At 41.3% G+C, this 18,590-nt stretch overlaps 1 protein-coding gene and 1 non-coding gene across 2 annotated transcripts; both read left to right on the top strand.

The window, feature by feature from the left end:
* The first annotated feature begins 5,663 nt into the window (after positions 1 to 5,663).
* LOC127216712 (zinc finger protein 791) lies at positions 5,664 to 15,049 on the top strand. Its single transcript, XM_051177531.1, has 4 exons — positions 5,664 to 5,843; positions 11,699 to 11,825; positions 12,210 to 12,270; positions 13,412 to 15,049. Exons 1-4 carry the CDS (start codon positions 5,841 to 5,843, stop codon positions 14,880 to 14,882), a joined length of 1,662 nt encoding a protein of 553 aa, XP_051033488.1. The 5' UTR covers positions 5,664 to 5,840; the 3' UTR covers positions 14,883 to 15,049.
* Positions 11,927 to 12,089, top strand: LOC127216817 (U1 spliceosomal RNA). The gene has a single exon (XR_007834044.1). It is a non-coding gene; the product is annotated as a U1 spliceosomal RNA (small nuclear RNA).
* Positions 15,050 to 18,590: the final 3,541 nt, after the last annotated feature.

Here is an 18,590-nt window from a genome sequence, read left to right as displayed (position 1 = left end):
ACTCAAACTAATGAAAATTCACTATCACCCTGCGCCAGAGGCTAGGTACTCATCTGTTTATTTCTAGCCCCAAACTCCTCTTACATCATCCTCTATCAATATAAAAGAGCCTTCAAGGTCTAATGGCCTGGTGGCTATCTTGCCTCCCTCCAGCAGGTTCCCTACTCATCTCACCTGGCTTTTGTCTGTTCCCTGCTTCTGCACTGAGCCTGAACAAATGCCTTCATTTCCCAGACTGCCTTTCAAACCTGATCTTCCCCTTGCTTCAAGAATTCTGTTACACAGTACATGTTCCTTACACTAGTGGCTCTGATGCCTACACAGCCCTCCTTACTATACCTTTCAGGCAGGACCTGCTGCTTGTCCAGAAGGGTCGTCCTAGAACTGCTCCAAGTTTTCCAGGTGTGTCTTCTGGGTCCTAAAGCTAGCTAATGACACTTCATCTGTTTTATTAAGCATGACTACAGAAATGACAGAAATCAGGAGTGGAGGCAAGAGGATTAAGACAGGTGTTCAAGGTCACCTTCCATTACCAAGTAAGCTCTGTCTCAAACCCAGATTATCACGTGAGTCATTAGTGATTGGAGTGGATTCAAGAGATGCTTTCAAAAGGGTAAGCAGAATATGTAAATCACCAGGGCCCAGCAACTTCTCTGACAACCACCTGCTGGGGAAAAGGAAAATTAGAAACTGAGCAGAATGGAGAGTTCCTATCAGTCGTGTCTTTTTCCATGCTGGTGTGTATACCTAGGGACAGCTGCCATCTTTGCATTGCCAAACAATAGGCTTTTGCTCCATTTTTAAGTCCATATGAAGTGTCTTAGAGCTTTCTCTATTTCATAAGTAGAAATGGAATGGGGAAGTGTCCTAGCATTTAACTAAAATATTTAGAGTCGACATCCTTGTTTCATGACCCCATGTTGGTGTGAAACAGGTGGGCAGAGGACTGAGGCCCCTCAATCCACAGTGGGGGCACATTGTGACCCTTCCTTAGGGTGGCAATGAGGTGTCCCTTGGTATTTCTTGCACAGCTATCTCCTGGAAGCACAAGACTTCCAGCTGGTTAGAACTGTTATGCAAGAAGTGAAGATTGTGAGGAGCTGCAGAGTAGGAGGAGGGAAATGTAGTGGAAGGCCAGAGGTAGGTGGAGCTTTTGGCCCAGCTGAGGCAGTAACAGGCTTAAAGACTGACTCAGTGAGGTCATCCTCTAACTTATGTGAGTGAGGAAAAGTCTGTGAAGATCAGACTTAAAGACTCTTTTGGGATAGGTCATTCCTTGGATAAAGGGTTTTTGTAAGTGACCATTTAGGTGATAATCTTAAGGTGACCTATGGGAAACTGTCCCTTTGGAAAAATCAAAGGTTTGAGGAGTCACAGGTCTGGGATTGTGCATGGCAGAGGATTGCGTGCTCACCCAGTTACTTTCTTATGTGTCTTTGACCATTCTCCAGTGACCTGTTGTGGGGCTCAATTTCAATGATAAGTCTGGCGCTTGGACTTGACAATGTATATGATCTTGAATTTCAACAGCCTGATTATCTGAGTATGGTCAAATGCCTCCTTTGCTTCCTCTTGACTCATCTTTTAATGTAAGCACCTTATAATTCTGCCAAAGGTAGACGGTGCTGCACACACAGGCTGCAAATGAACTTACAACAAAAGGCAGAAGTAGAAACTGTTTTTAAGTATGCAATGTTGCAGTCCCAGCTGGCTCTCTGATTTCATTGCACTTGAGAAGGAAAGCATCCCCAAACTCAAAAAAAGGTGGAGGAGGAAAAGGAAAGAGAATGGAAGGAAGGAAGGAAGGAAGGAAGGAAGGAAGGAAGGAAGGAAGGAAGGAAGGAAAGAAGGAATCTTTTTCATTTTGGTCTGGACAGATGGCTCAGTGGTTAAGAACACTTTCTGCTCTTGCAGAGGACCCAAGTTCAGATCCAAGCACCCATATCAGGCTGCTCACAAACAAGCGTAACTGCGACTCCAGGAAATTTGATACCTCCTTTGGTCCTCTGCAGATACTCACACATATGCACGTACCCACATACAGAAACACATGCATACACTATATATGTGTGTGTGTGTGTGTGTGTGTGTGTGTGTGTGTGTGTGTGTATGTATGTATGTGTAATTTTCTGGGCCTGGTGGTGAATGCCTTTAATCCCAGCATTGTAGAGGAACATAAGTGGATCTCTGAATTAGAGGCTAGCCTACTCTACATAGCACGTTCAGGCCAGCAATGGCTGTATAATGAGACCCTGCTGTTGCTGGGGTTTCTTATCCTGCCAGGTCCTGCCTGCTTCATTGCCCCAAATAAACACACAAGACCAAGACACTATATCAATTATAAAACTGTTGGCTGATGGCTAGGGCTTCTTGTTGGCTAGCTCCGTGTTAATTATTAACCTATAACTATTAATCTACGTATTTCTACATGGCCTTATCTTACCAGAGAACGTCCGGTGCATCCTATCTTCCCAGTCTCTACATGGCAACTCCTCATTGTGCCTACCTTTCCCAGAATTCTCCTCATCTCCTAGTCCCACCTATCTTCCTGCCTCTATTAGCCAAAAAGTGTTTTATTCATCAACCAATAAGAGAAACATATATACAGAAGGACAGCCCCCATCACCCTGCCTTAAAAATATTTTTTTGATTCAAAAGAAGAAAAGTCACACAACTTTGAATATTCTATAAAGGTGATTACAGCTTCAGTGACTGGAGATGTTGGACTGTTGCATGTCCAAAGGTTGGTTATAATTTGTCTTTAGTTGTCTTTAACTCTCTTGCTAACCACTTTCTGTCCACTTCTGTGTCGAACCTAATGTCCTTGTGGTTATTGGGTAAAATCTTTCTAAGGATAGTAATTTAGCCCACTACTTGCTTCTTCCAACCAGAAGGCTAAGCATGGGGTCAGTCTGAAACATGTAGTAGAAATGACTCCATTTTCTGTAACCTACCTATACAATGTTTCCACCAATATATTTCAAGTCTCTTGGCTTTCTTTGTTTTGTAACTATAAAACATATTGTTTTACCCACATTGGAGCATACTGCTGGAGAACAGGAGTATATTTTCAGGTCATGGTCACTCAGCTCCAGAATAAATTATCTCTTATCCCCTTTGGAGTGAGAGTTGTATTTTTTTGCCCTCACATATTGCTAAAAGGGGTGAAAGTCTTGTTTGGTTTGTTTTTTATGTTTTTTTGAGACAGGGTTTCTCTGTGTAATAGCCCTGGCTGTCCTGGAACTCACTCTGTAGACTAAGCTGGCCCCCAACCCACAGAAATCTGCCTGCCTCTGCCTTCCAAATCCTGGGTAGAAATCTTTTAATTATTTTATTTTATGTGTATTGGTGTTTTGCCTGAATGCATGTCTATATGAGGGTGTCAGGTCTTGGGAGTCACAGACAGTTGTAATCTGCCATGTGAATACTGGGAATTGAACTCAGGTCCTCTGGAAAGGCAGAGTGCTTTTAACTGCTGAGCCATCTCCCCAGTGCCTTTTTGTTATTTTTGTCTCTCTCCCCACCCCCAGTTAAGGACTGAACCCAGGGCTGTGTGTTTGTGCAGGATAGGCAAATGCTCTACCATTGAACTAAATCCCCAACACTGGTAGAAGTCTTTTATAGCAATTGAGTGGGAAATTTAGTCATCTCACAGACCTTTATGTAAGGCCCATGTTGTTAGACATGGCTAGATATTGCTGAGGCCACACCCTTCTGCAGCTGCCTCTCTCTACCCTTAATGCTGATGCTGTAATTCTCATTGCTACTAAGGCTTGTTTGGCAAGCACCCAACTGTGATTCTGTGAGTCTGTTCCTCAAAGGAGTTGAGGGAAACTGACAAGTAGCCTGGTGTGATTCAGTAATCCCCACTGTTTTGATATGATAGAGGACACTTAAACAAAGATTGTTCTTTGAGACCACAAGATTTAGTTCTCTTCCTTGGTCTGTCATTCTCTAATCCAGACACCTAGGGAGTTTGATTACAAACCCAGCCTAGCTGTTAAACTACACCTTGCAGCATCAGGTATCTCAGAATCAGCTGTGAGAACCAGGATGAAGGGAGTTGCTTTGTCTTTAGGATTTAGTACTTCCTTCCTAGCGTTTGGGTACCAGAGAACCAGTTAGAGAGTCAGAGAGTCACAGACATATTGTTGGTAGGGAGCCTGCAGTTTCTGAAATAATGCAAGAAAATGTGGACAGATTAACCCCTAGCCAAAACCTAGCACTTCCACAAAAGAAATTACCAAGCTCCTCAGGCAAAAACTAACAAGGACTTTGCATGGCATAGCCCTTACTTCCCTGATGTCACTCATTAACAACACTTGCTCCTTCAAGTGCAAGATCACCTCTTTGTCCCTGTCACTAACTTGGCAGAACTGAATATTTTCTAAAGAGATGCTTTAGCTTTGTATTAAAACAGTGAGCCCCAGCCTTTAATCCCAGCACTCAGGAGGTGGGGCAGGTGGATCTCTGAGTTCAAGGCCAGCCTGCTCTTCAAAGCAAGTTCCAGGACAGGCTCCAAAGCTACACAGAAAAACCTTGTCTCAAAAACAAAACAAAACAAACAACCCTCCCCCCAAGACATTGGAATTTCTCTAAGAATCTTATGCTGGTAGAAAAAAGGCCTGGGCCAGCCAGAGTTGGAGATTTTCTCTCCAAAGTGCTTCCCTCCTCCAAGAAAGAGATTGACAACCTCGCAGAGATGATTAACAGTTGAGTGATATGGGATCATGCCTCATCCTGGACTGCTCAATGTACCCTCACCTTTTATTTAAACTTGAATCTCACTTTAATAATTCCAAGATGGACTGATTGGGGTGGCGGGGCTAGATCTTTTTGTTCCTCCTTCCAATGTAGCCATATTGCATAAATCTGCCCTGCTTTTTACTATTAATTTGCATGCTTTAACTTTCTTCACAAGGTAGGGTGGCTGAACCTGGCTTTGGATTGACTATGACCTCAAGTTTTGTGACAGCCACCAGGAACAATCTGACCATCGCATATATCTGAAGGGATGGGCTGAATTGTGTAGTACCTGTTATCTCTCAAGACTGAGTCAGGTAATACTGTGCTTGTAGAAGACATCAAAAGTCATTGGGCCAACTTAACCTCTTGGTCATTGTTAAAGTATGGGAACTTTGCTAGTATGTTTGGCCTCTTTCTGTCTATAAATTTCCCTTTCTCTATGCCTTCAATAATTGTGTTCATGTGTATGTATGTTTTCTGTTACTGCGTATGGGTAGGTAGAGAAATTTGTGGCATTCCAATTTCTGAAGTATGATAAAATCGGTCTCTTTCTTTCTCTTATCCCAACAAGACCTGGTCAGCCTTTTGTCTTATATGGCGAAATGGGTTGTTCCCATAGATTAGAATCCCCTGAGCACATCTGTAACCCTCTTGGAAAAAGGAGGAAACAAGAATTGCTGGCTGAGCTAATGCCCGGTCAGGAAAGCCAGGGCAGGCTGTGGTTTTGGCCTAGTGGAGTCAGGGTGGATCTGGGGAGTAAGCTGGGCTAGCTGGGCAGGTTTGTGCCTAGAATTCCTAATTTGAATCTCTGCTAGGTGGGTGTGCTCCTTCTGTCACTTAAGCTTTAGGAGGCGGGTCTGTGGCTTGATGGCCAACCAGGCAAGTTGTTTCGGGATGCATATCCAGTGAGAAATCAGGCATTAGGAAGATGGCCACAATGTATCACTGAGACGTCCCTTTTGGTCCCTGCCATATTTGGGATCTGGGTCCTTACGACTGTGGAGGGACTCTCCAGGTTTTTCTCATCCCTTTTGGCCTCCCCTCCACTGACAGCAGGAACCACAAGAGGATACCCGGACACCGTGTCGCTGGAAATGGTTAGTGCTGCCGGGTGTGGGAGTGGGGTGCAGCTCTAGTCTGCGGATGAGTCTAGTCTGGCTCGGATGAGCCTTGGGGCGGGGATCCTTCTGGGTGGAACTGGGCCGGCAGCCAGGGCCGCTATCCTGTCCGGTGCTGAGTGCTTAGTGCCGCGGGCGCAGCTGTGCTCCGCAGACTGGGCGGTGCCGGCGGAGGTTGGTGGGGACTGGGTATGCAGGCGGGGAGATCGTACACCAGAGGAAAAAAGAAGTATGGTGACCCCCGAGTCCTGTGCGTGTTATGTCACAAACATACAGGGACATGTCTCTTTTTAAACTGTCACAATTTATTAAATAACCAATAAATTCTTTTTCTTTGGCTGCGGTTTTCCAAGTAAGCCCGATTTTGCTTACTCGCAGACCCTGGTCAGCGCAGCTCTTTTATTCTAATCTTAATCACTCATATTAAATCATATATTAACATTTCACACAAAAAGAAACCAATGTGCAGGTTGCGGACTGGCTAAGTGTGAGAAAGGTTTGGGAACCCACAAGGCTTTCTTGAGGTCCCGGCATTGAGCTAGTGCGGGGACAAAGAAAGGTCTGTTGTGGACCGAGTCTCATCAATCAATCCTGCGGGACAGACAGCGCTGAAAACCCGAGGACAAAGGCAAGGGTCCTTGCCCGTGGTTGTTTCCCAGCTCTTGACAGCCGAGCCTGTAATCACTGTCGCTCGCGCACACTTTGTTCTTAGGGTGCTCCTTTTATAGGCTCGGGTGAGGGGGTTGTGTATAGTGTTGTTGATAATAAGCAAGTGCGTCTGGTGTTGTCTGATAAAATCTGGTGTGTTTTCGGGACTTGTTTATTGATGTGTTGACTTTGTGCTTCCTGGTGTGCTGGCCGATAGTGGCTGTTTGCCTTTTCTAGGGTCTTCTGCTTAAAATCCGAGTAAATCAGGTCAACATTGTTGTCTACAGCATAAATTAGCTCCGAGCAGCCATCCTCTTTTCATCGTCCCGTGTCTCTTTCATCTCAGTGGCACCGGCTTTTCCAAAGAGCCTTTCACAGTTCTGGTTTCATTCTGTTGCTGGAATAAAATACTCTGAAAGCAGCATAATGGAGGAAAGGCTTTATTTGGCTCATCTGCCCAGGTCAGAGTCCTTCATTGAAGGAATTTCAAGGAGAGACTCAAGCAAGAACTTGAAGCAGAAATCATGGAGGGATGCTACTTGCTGGCTCATTAATAAACTCATGCTTAAAAAGCTTCCTTGTACTGCTCAGGACCACCAGCCTAGAGAAGTGCTTTTCCGAGTAGACTGGGCCCTACAATGAACTATCCAGACAATCCTCCACAGACAGGTCTACATACTAATTTGATTCAAATAATTTCTCAATTGAGAGTCTCAGATGATTGTAGACTGTGTCAAGTTGACAGTTAAAGCTAACTGGGACACAGATTCAAGGGAATCCTTCCTCCAAATTCCCTGTCCTGTTCCCATAGGCCAAGTGTTCTTAGGGCTGACAATGAATCCCAAGTCCTCTTGACGTTGTCCGGTATACAGAAAGGAAGATCCGCATGCATGGGGTGGCTGGCCTCTATCATAATTGTTATTGTATTTTGTTTGTTTCTAAATATTGTTTGAAAATGCAAAGTTCTGATAGAAGTAAACTATGAATGAATGAAGTATTGTGATAGGAGAAAGCCCTAAGTGTTGGACCCACAAGCTTCCGGATGGTTAGGCTGCTCTTACACAAGAGTGCACAAAACATAGTAGAGCCTGATGCGCTAGAGGGTGCCACAGTTAGCTCCTAGATTAGAACAGTTTTCTTTGAGGTCAGCCTGATTTTAGGATTAGTCAAGGACTGGTGTGTACTGCCTCAGGCTAGCAGTGTGTCAATGATCACATGCCTAGAGGAAGGAGACAAACATAAGGAAAATGTGCCTAGGTAAGCATTTTATATCTCAAACAGTTCAAGTGTTAACTGTTAGTCTAAATGTGTGACTTTGGAAAGCCTTATTCTGGGTTCCTCTGAGTAGCCAGTGTGTCCAGATCAATATATTATTTCCCAGAGCTAAGGATATCAGTCAAGTTTGTTCTAGTGTGGATAAACACTCTCTGAAAATTTTATACTGCATTTATTTATTTATTTCACTATATTTTTTGAGATAGGGTTTCTCTGTGTAGCCCTGGCTGTCCTGGAACTCACTCTGTAGATCAGGCTGGCTTCGAACTCAAGAGATCTGCCTGCTTCTGCCTCTCCAGAACTGGGATTAAAGGAGTGTGCACCACCCAGCAGCAGTTCCTCTTCTTCCCAAATTATGTCACATTGCTATAACTTTAAATACTTTTTTTTTTAAACTTGGGGATTCCTTTTTGTCTTACAGAATTTAGAAAACATTTTTCTTAAAAAAATAACTTATTTTTAAAGTTGTATTTTATTTTACCTTATTAGTGTAAGTGTGCACTTGTGAGTATAGGTGCTTATGGACTCTAGAAGATGACATTAGGTGCCCTGGAACTGGAATTACAGGTGGTGGTTGTCAGAACACTGTTCTAGAATGCAGTCTGTGAGGAGATTTCTGAGTGTTTGTGAGAAAACTCCAAGAAAACAAGCCTTGTGACCTTAGGTTCTTCAAAACTACAAAACTATTCTTTGGATGTCTTCTTGTGCCCTTCCCAGGTATAGCAGACAGGAATGAGTTTACTTCAGAGTATTCATTATAAGTGGGTACTGTTATTTGTTTATATGTCTCTATGGAAAAATACATTTTGCCACATGTGTCTTGTCTGCCACGTGTGGCTGCCCTTGTGATTGTGCACTTTATTCCTGTGACTTCTCTTAACCCTCAGAGTATGAGTGTCTGGTGCTCTAAATAAAGTTGGCCATTGCATGAGCCTTCAGGAGTTCTCATTTATCAGCCGCATTCTTCCAGGTCCACTGCCTATAGAGTAGTGACAGTTGTGAATCACCTGATGTGAATGCTAGAAAATGAGCTCAGGGTTTCTGTAAGACCAGTGCTCTTAATTGCTAAGCCACTGCCCCATGCCTCACAACTTCATACTTCAATGAAAACCTAGAAGCTCCTTCTGATATGCTTCTAAAATGTTAATCATCTTTAAGATACATGATTAATTAATTAACTTATTTATTCATTTATCTTTTCAACCAACTTTAATTAGCAAGTATGTTAAAGATTTAAATCTCAGCCAGGCAGTGGCAGTGAACACCTTTAATCCCATCGCTTGAAAGGTAGAGGCAGGTGGATCTCTTTGAGTTTGAGGCCAGCCTGGACTACAGTGCAAGTTCCAGGACAGTCCGGACTCCACAGAGAAACCCTTTCTCAAAACAAACAAAAAACAAAAAGATTTAAGTCCTCTTATAACAGACAGAAAGTGTTTGTTTAAAAATATGAACTCTTAAGTTTGGCCTGTAAGGAAGAAAAAAACAGAAGAAATCTGCAGTATGTCTGTCTAGTTCGGTATCCATCTCTTTTCCTTTGGGAAGGTTGAAAGCACAGAGACTGCTATTGTCTTAACACTGTAGCTGTCTTAGATTTTTGGTCCCACATGAGGTCCCACCTGAGAACCAGTTGATTCTAGGAAACAAAAAGAGTTTTCCTTTTTTTAAGATTTATTTTTTATTTTATGTGTATTGTCTTTTGCCCAATTGTATGTACATGTACCATGTATATGCCTGGTCCCCTTGAAAGCCAGAAGGGGAATGATTCCCCTGGAACTGGAGTTATAGACAGTTGTGAGCTGACATATTTGTGCTGGGAAGCAAACCCTGGTCCTCTGGAAGAGCACCAAGCTGTCACTCCAGCCCCACCAATAGGAATCTTTAACCACCTTACAGACTAAAAACTCAAGTAAGAACTGATCACAGAAAAGAGACCAGACAGATTTGTTTATACCTCTTTGCTCTGAACTTCTTCCTTTTAGTAAAAACTTGTGTCATCTCCCCAAACCCAGATTAAATATCACCAGATCCTTTTATTTGTTCCCCCCAGGCAGAGCCACACTGACACCATCATGATTTTAGTAATTATAGAATTTCATGCATGTCTATGAGGAGTCATATGGTGGTAAGAGCTGTTTCTAGGAACATGTGCTACTTTTTCACTGTCCATTTGTGTTTCCGATAAAAATTATAATATTAATTTATTAGAAAATGAATTACTCAATCAGTCCTGTATAAGTTCTTATATTGTTGCTGTGACAAAATTCCAGAGAAGGGAATTTAAGAGAGCAGGGGTTTGTTTTGGATTTAGTTTAAGGTTGTAGTCTTATCATCTTGGGGTAAGCATGACAAGAATTGAAGGCAGCTGCTCACATTGTATCTGCAGTCAGGAAGCAGAGGGCAATAAATTCGATGGCTTAGCTACCTCTGAATTCACTTTCCTCAGCCCTGTGAATGGTGCATCATCCCACATACAGGTTAAGTCCTTCTGCCTAAAATGTAATCAAGATAATCCCAGACATACATAGCAAGAGTATTGATCCTATCAAGTTGAAAATCAGTATGTACCTTCAGGTCTTAAAAAAAAAAAAAGACTTAAAATGCTTATTTCTTTTTATTTTATGTATATGGTTGTTTTGCCTGAGTATATACCCATGTGTGTGCCTGGTGCCTGCAGAGATCAGAAGATAGGGTCTGGTTCCCTGGAACTGGAGTTGCACAGTTGTGAATCACCATGTGGTTGCTGGGATATTGAACTCAGGTCCTCTGGAAGAGCAGCCAGTGCTCTTAACTGCTGAGCCATCTCTCTGGCCTTACATCACAAGTCTTACCAGACTACTATTTAAAATGTTCTATGAGAAAGCAGATACACACATCTAAGTGTTTTCTTTTAATAGTAAATCACAGAGGATATATTCAAGTCCCTAACAAGTTGTGAGAAGTATTATTATATAATATCCACTTATCGAAGTCACTGATCTATTTCTGTGAAGAAACACCCTGACCATGGCCATTCTTATAAAAGACAACACTTAGTTGGGGGTTTGCTTACAGTTCCAGAGGGTTAGTTCATTTCCATCATGGTAGGGAGCATGGTGGCAGGTGTGGAGCTGAAGCGGTATCTGAGTGCTACATCCTGAGTGGCCGGCTGGATGCCATGGGGGAGGGGAGAGGGAGAGAGAGAAGAGAGACTCCATCTGGCAGGGGCTTTGAAACCTCAAAGTCCACCCCAAAACATTTCTTCCAACAAGGCCACACCTCTTAATCATTCTCAAGCCACTCCCTAATTACAAAACATTCACCTGTATGAGCCAATCTTGTTCAAGATACCACACCTCTGAACCAGCTTCTTAATGATTCATCATTCAGAAAACATACTGAGTCTAGCCAAATACTTTCTCTCTGATAATCACATGGAAATGTGATGTGGACTCTGAGAGAAAACAGTGATATGAAAGTCACATATGGTTGGCATCAAATGTTTAGGAAAGCCATACAGTTAAATAAGGACAAGTTCCTCTCAACCAAGGGTCCCAGATACCAAGAGAAATGGATTTTTTCCTTCAGTATCTGTAAGAATATGTAGTCTTGGGACAGGTAATATTGGGCTTTCTTTGGGACATTAGACAATCAACATTTGTTATAAATGTTGTCACAGTGACCCAGTGAACAAAGAGAAGTTAGCAGAACTTATGAGGGCAAAGATGGTCCTGTTCTGCTGATACTTTATCCAACTTTCCAATCTACTGTCAGAATTACTGTATTAGAGAATTAGTGTGTATGCACAATAAGAGTGTGATGGCCAAACAACTTGAATGTATATGGAACACAGTGTCACAATAACTTCTTGTGGAAGTCTAGATAGCTGGTACTATGAGGTTTATCCCTGTGGAAATATACGTGTGTACTTTTAGGAGTCAGTGACCTTTGAGGATGTGGCTGTGCACTTCACCATGGAGGAGTGGGCTATGCTGAATCTATCCCAAAAGGAGCTCTACAAAGATGTGATGAAGGAAATACTGAGAAACGTGGTCTCTATAGGTAAGTACATCATCATTCTTATAATAGGTCAATCAAACAAAGTGCTTCTGGTTCATCATTGCTGCTGCATGAAATGAAATATTGTAAAGAAATATTTGAGTATACTTATCTAGTAGGGGGACACCATGATCAGGAGGGTGACTTTCCCTGAGTGAGGCTCATTCATTCCATTTGTCATATGCTGACTCCTGCAATTTCCTCAAATTTGGAAAAGTTGGCTGTATAATTTGTGGTAGTGGGAGACTGTGTTCACACTCTGCCCTGAAGGGGGGGGGGTGAATTTGTGATATGGGGCTACTTTATACCATGAATTTAGTTGGAATCAGCTAATGTTTTTACTGTAATATCATGACTCCTAATGATTCATCTTAATCTGTATTTTAGGAAACATAAGGAAACACCAAAAGACTGAAAATGAATACCAAAATTCTGGGAGGAAACTAAGGTAATTCAGGTTCCTCAAAGTTTATGGTGCCATAGGACATTTTACAAAGAGGTAAAAGATGCAAATATATCTTAGGAAATTGTCTCCAAAACTGATAATATGTTTCATAACATCAGTAAAAACATCTCAGATATTCAAGCATTGGAAACAACTAGAGTATCGTGATACTTTGTCATACTTGACATGTACAAACTTTACACAATATACATTATGGAAAATGAAATATTAGTTTATCTACAATCTTGAGTATGAGGTGCATATGAAACAAAAATAAGATACTCTTTTAGACTGGAACTAATAGTTGAGGTAACACATATAGGCAGTTGTGGTGCACTCCTTTAATCCCAGCACCTGGGAGGCAGAGGCAGGCAGATCTCTGTAACTTCGAAGACAGCCTGGTCTATAAAGTGAGTTCCAGGACAGCCAGGACTATTACACAGAGAAACTCTGTCTCAAAAATAATAAATAAATAAATAAATAAATAAATAAATAAAACCAATATAGATATTTGTCTTAGGGTTTTTATTGCTGTGAAGAAATTCCATGACCATGGCAACTTATAAAGGAAAACATTTAATTGGGTCTGGCTTACAGGTCCAGAGGTTTAATCAATTATAGTCATGGTGGGAAGCATGCTAGAGAAGTAGCGGAAAGTTCTACACCTGGATCCACAGTCAGGGGAAGGAGACACACTGGGCCTGAACTGAGCATCTGAAACCTCAAAACCCATCTCCAGTGACACACTTCCTTCAACATAGCCACACCTACTCCAATAATAGTACTACTCCCATTGAGTCTATGGGAACTATTTTCATCCAAACTACTGCAACATTTAAGCAGTTAAAAATTCAACATGACTTTCATCATCAGTATTATGTATCAAATTATGCACAGTATTCAGCACTGAAATGTGTATTTAAATGTGATATATACATTCAATGTTTGCAAACATGGAAACAATATAACTTCTCATTGTGTTTATTATACCATTGCTTTTATTATATTATAGCTATTTTCAAGCCATGCTGCATGACCTTCAGTCAAAACATGCTCAAAATTCTTATGATACATAGAACCAGTATTTCTACTGGTAAATTATTCCTAATCAAACCTTTAGCAGTTCACTTTTCATTTCTTACAGATGTCAACTGGTGGAGAAACTCCATGACTGTAAAGAAGATCATGAGTGTGCAGAAATCTTTAACTTCTCTACAGAGGGCACACTGAACCCTAAATTTTATCCAGGAGTACATATATGTAAAAGAAATGGGTTTGTAAATGTAGTCATTGGCCATTTAGCTCTAACTGTGCGACTAAAACCTAGGCCAGGGCAGAAATCAAATGAAGTTCAGAAACATGGACCAGAGTTGCATAATAATAAGGAATTTGAGGACACCTCCAGCTCTCCCCCATCTTTGCAGACACATACAAGTATTGACACTGCAGAGAAATCTAATAAAAATAATCAGTCTAATGAAGACTTAAGACTTAATCAAAATCATCAAATTACTCCTTCTAAAGAAAAACACCATGAGTGTAAGCAGTGTGGGAAAACCCTTTCTTCTCTAGGGTCTTTGAAGGGGCATGAAAAACATTACCATGCTAAGAGACCCTTTGTATGTAAGCAGTGTGGGAAAGCCTTCCCTTTTCCCAGCTCCCTCCAAGTACATGAAAGGATCCACACTGGTGAGAAGCCCTATACATGTAAGCAATGTGGGAAAACCTTTGCTCATTCCAGTTCTCTTATTAGACATGAAAGAATTCACACTGGCACAAGTTCTCATGCATGCCAACTGTGTGGGAAAACCTTTACTCGTTTCAATTCTCTTTTAAGGCATAAAATAATCCACACTGGAGAGAAGCCCTATGCATGTAATCAGTGTGGCAAAAGTTTTTCTCGTTCTGCTTCCCTTCAAAGACATACCAGAATCCACACTGGAGAGAAACCCTTTGTATGTAAGCAATGTGGGAAAGGGTTCATTACTTCTACTTATCTTCAAGTCCATGAACGAACTCACACTGGGGAAAAACCTTATGTGTGTAAGGAGTGTGGGAATGCCTTCATGCTTTGGACTCAATTTCAAAAACATAAAGTAATTCATAGTGGTGTGAATCCCTATGTTTGTAAGCAATGTGGGAAAGCCTTCACTCGTCTTGGTTCCCTACAAATACATGAAAGAATTCACACTGGTGAGAAGCCCTATGTGTGTAAGCAGTGTTCAAAAGCCTTCTTGTCTTTGAACCAATTAAGAAGACATGAAATAAGTCACAGTGGTGTCAAACCCTATATGTGCAAACAATGTGGGAAGGGATTTATCTGTGCTACTACTTTTCGAAGTCATGAAAAGATACACAGTGGAGAAAACCCATATGTGTGTTCACAGTGTGAGAAAGTTTTGGGTTCTGAGAGTGCTTTGCGGAAACATAAATTGATTCACACTGGAGAGAAACCTTGTGTGTGTAAGCAATGTGGTAAAACATTCACTCATTTGAGTTCTCTTCAGTATCATGCATTGATGCACAGTGGAGAGAAACCCCATGAATGTAAGACATGTGGGAAAGGCTTTAGATCGCTTAGTCACCTGAAGAAACATGAAAGAACTCAACACTGAATAGAAACCCTATGCATGCAAACAATATAGTAAAGCCTTTATTTAATATCTTTTATGAAGATAGTCATTCTCACTGGCATAAATCCCTAGTTTGTAAGCAATATTTACACTTCTTAAATGGCTGGTTTGTGTTCACATAAACAAACTCACCCTGGAGAAAAGTGAGACTTTTTGCTACCAGTGTGTGAAATGTGTAAAATTTCCTATCAAACTGATTAAAAAAAAAAAACTTGAAACAGCTATAATGGAGGGGAACCCTTTAAAAATGGTTTTCGTATTAAAAGTTTTCTTCAAGTCCATGAACAAATTCACACTAGAGAAAGCCCTATGAGTGCAGGTGTTGTTATAGTTCCACATCATGGAAAAAAAACATGACAAAGATTACACTACAGAGAAACATCATTCATACTTGCAATGTAGAAAGTCTTCATTTCTTCCCTGATCTCCCCAACCCCCAGATATGTGGGAGTTAGCTAGAGGGGACTAGAAATGGCTTAGTAGTTAAAAGCCCTGGCTGCTCTTCCAAAGGTCTTAGGTTTGATTCCTAGCAACCACATGGAAGCCTACAACTGTATCTAATTCCAGTTCCAAGGGATCCAGCATCCTCTTCTGAGGACACTCAGAATGCTTGTGGCTCCTGTATGCTTGTGATACATAGACATACATGCAGACAAATTACCCATATGCATAATACTAAAGAGAAACTCTTTGTATGTAGGCTATATTGGAAAGCCTCCCATTACTACCATTTCACAGACATGAAAGAACCTACCATAGAATAGCCTTAAATACAGATTTTTAAAAATTTAGACTTATTTGTTTTATTTCATATGTATGAGTGTTTCACCTGCAAGTATGAATGTGTGCCACATGTGTGTAGTGTCTGTGCTACCATGAAGAGGGCCTTGGGAGCTCTGGAACTGGAGTTACAGATTTGTGAGCAGCCATGTAGATACTGGGAACTGAGCACAAGTCCTTTGTGCAGCGAATGTTCTTAACCATTGAGCAATCTCTCCAGCCTGGTAGCTAATTCTGGACTTTTATTTCTGAATTTTGCTTTACAAAATAAGCATAAGCCAAATGCATGAGATAGGATGACATCTTATACCCATGGGACGAAGACCAATTAGACCCACATTTGAAAGTCAAACAGCTGTAGAAAGTACACTATCATGAAATGGTGTCATAAGGTTTCTTAAAGCAGCAATCTATAGTTTAATAGGTGATGTCGTTTTTGCATCAGGTCAAATACATGTTTGTACTTGTATTGTAAATTGTGTCAGATTCATGTGGTGAACTAAAATTAATTTGTAACATGCCAATATGCATAAATGCATTTTTTCAAACAATTGTGGTTAATTGAAAATGACTTTTTGAGAATATTGGTATTTTTGCACTGTTCTCATATGCCTGGTTCTGGCCACCTTGCATGGGTTTGTTTGTTTGTTTTTTTTTTCATGAACAAAAACCATTTTAAAACATATGTATGTTGTGTAAGACCATGTGTTGTATATGTTTGTGTGTGTATATATAAACATGCATGTGCATGTGTGTTCATGTTCATACTGAGGCTGGAGTAGTAATAACAATGGGTGACCTACTTTATGGCTCTCTGACTTATTCTCTCGAGAAAGTGTCTCTTATTGAACCACGAGCTAATCTGGCAGCCAGCAAAACCCATCAGTTCACTTCTGTGCACTCCCAATAGTGCTTGGTGTATGGGCATGGTTGCAGCATAGTTGAAACCATTCCCAGCTTTACATGAGTGTTAAGGATTCAAACTTAGGTCTTCATGCTTGCAAAGTGCTTTTACCCACTGGGCCATAAACTAACTCATTTAATGGGTATTTCTATTGAATTTTTATTATTTCTGTTTTGTGTATGTTTATTTTTTCCCTTTGGTGATTATTTTCTAGTATTACTTTCTTGTAAGTCTGGGATGGTTGGTTTTAATGTCAACTTGCCACAAATTAGAAACCCCTGCATGGGTATGCTCACTGGGAGAACTGTACTGATCTTCTTGATTGATATGGGAAGATCCACCCCACTTATAGGTGGCACCTGCTGGTCCAGACAAAAAGGGCGTGGTAGAATAAAAGCATCTTGCCTTTTGTTCACTTGTCCATCCCTCTTGCCACCTACTCATGTGCCCTATTGCTATTGGTGTTTATTTTAAGGTTATCAGATCTAGTGTTTCCAATTTTTCATTGTGGCTAGGGAAACACGGTGGCTCAGGAAACTTCTAGGCTCCTTTCTCCAGATTGGGACTGCTGAAGCCCATCCACCCACCCACCACCCACCAACCCTCCACCCACTCACTAACTGACCCTGAGTGCTGAGGCCCCAGCCTTAAGGACCTGGGAATGACCAGTTTCCTAGGTCTCTGGCCATTCTGCTGTTGTCACTACTTTAAAGCTGACTTAATTCCATTTCTGTAGAGAAGTCTGATAGATACAGTGTTCTTTTAAGGTTTGAACTATTTTTAAATTGCTTTTAGAAGAGCTAACAAAAACTTTTTAAATATATTTTAATTATAGATCAGGTTGTGTTTATAAATTTATTTAGTTTGTGTTGTATGGCTCATGAAGGCCTCCATCTCACAGTGATATACTTGCCTCTGCCTACTGAATGCTGCAATTAAAAGCATGCACCACCAGAACAAGCCCAGTGGGTTTTTACCAATGGGACATGGAGGTAGATGCCTGATTGCCAAAGCTTTGGTCATTGCTGGAAGGAAAATCAATTCAGAGGACAAACTTTGGCTCGAGGATACTTGGATAAAGTTGAAAGTGATGAGTATCAGTGTACCAGGCTTTTTTCTTTTAGGCCACCAAGCAGCTCCCAAATCATGACACCGAGACTTATTGTTAGTTTTGAATACTCAGCCTAGCTTAGGTATATTTCTGGCTAGCTCTTTTAACTTAAATACTGGTTTCTCTCTATCTACCTTTTACCTCAGGGCTTATTACCTTTCTTATTTCTGTTTATCTTGCTTTCACTGCTTCTCTGTGTTTGGCTGGTGTCTCTCATTCTCTCTCCTTCCTCTCATTCTTCCTTCTTCTACTGAGCCTAGATTTCTCCTTCTATTTATTCTTTCTCCCTGCCATCCCTGCCTCTCCTTTCTCCTACCTAGCTATTGCCATTCAGCTCTTTATTAGACAAATAAGGTGCCTTAGGCAGGCAAGGTGAAACAGATGCAACACATCTTTACATAGTTAAACACATGCATCATAAACAAAAGTAACACACCTTTATACAGTTAAAATAATATTCTGCAGCATAAACAAACGTAACACATTTTGGTGAGATATCCAACCTGCCCACACCTGTTGCACTGACCATGCCCATTGGGGGCGTGGGGACAGGTGTGGGCATGACCTATGGGGACTAGGTCTGGGGTCCCGGACCCCAGCTAAATCTCTTACTTCCTGGTTGGAGACAGGGAGCATCCAGAGTCATCCTTGGGACAGCAACCTGCAGCAGTCATCTGTTTCTGGTGTAAGTGATTTCTCCCTGAATAAACATCCGTCAGCCTATCGTTTCCCAGATTCTTATTTACCACACATTAACACATCTTTGCCTAGCTAATATTTCACAACATACCACTTTCCAATAATGAGGTGAGTGGCTTGATATGGGAATGACTCCAGAAGTAGGGTGTTAGTGTTATGTATTGTCATAGTCACTGTCCTATTGCTGTGAAGAGAC

The sequence above is a fragment of the Phodopus roborovskii genome, unplaced genomic scaffold, assembly GCF_943737965.1.
Source record: "Phodopus roborovskii unplaced genomic scaffold, PHOROB, whole genome shotgun sequence".
NCBI classification, from domain to species: Eukaryota; Metazoa; Chordata; class Mammalia; order Rodentia; family Cricetidae; genus Phodopus; species Phodopus roborovskii.
Note: the sequence above shows the minus strand (reverse complement) of the source record. Positions and strands in the feature narration are given on the sequence as shown.

Coding starts and splice junctions, on each gene's coding strand:
- LOC127216712 (XM_051177531.1), top strand. Junction 11,826..12,209: donor GAGAAACGTGGTCTCTATAG/GTAAGTACATCA, acceptor TCTGTATTTTAG/GAAACATAAGGAAACACCAA. Junction 12,271..13,411: donor AATTCTGGGAGGAAACTAAG/GTAATTCAGGTT, acceptor CATTTCTTACAG/ATGTCAACTGGTGGAGAAAC.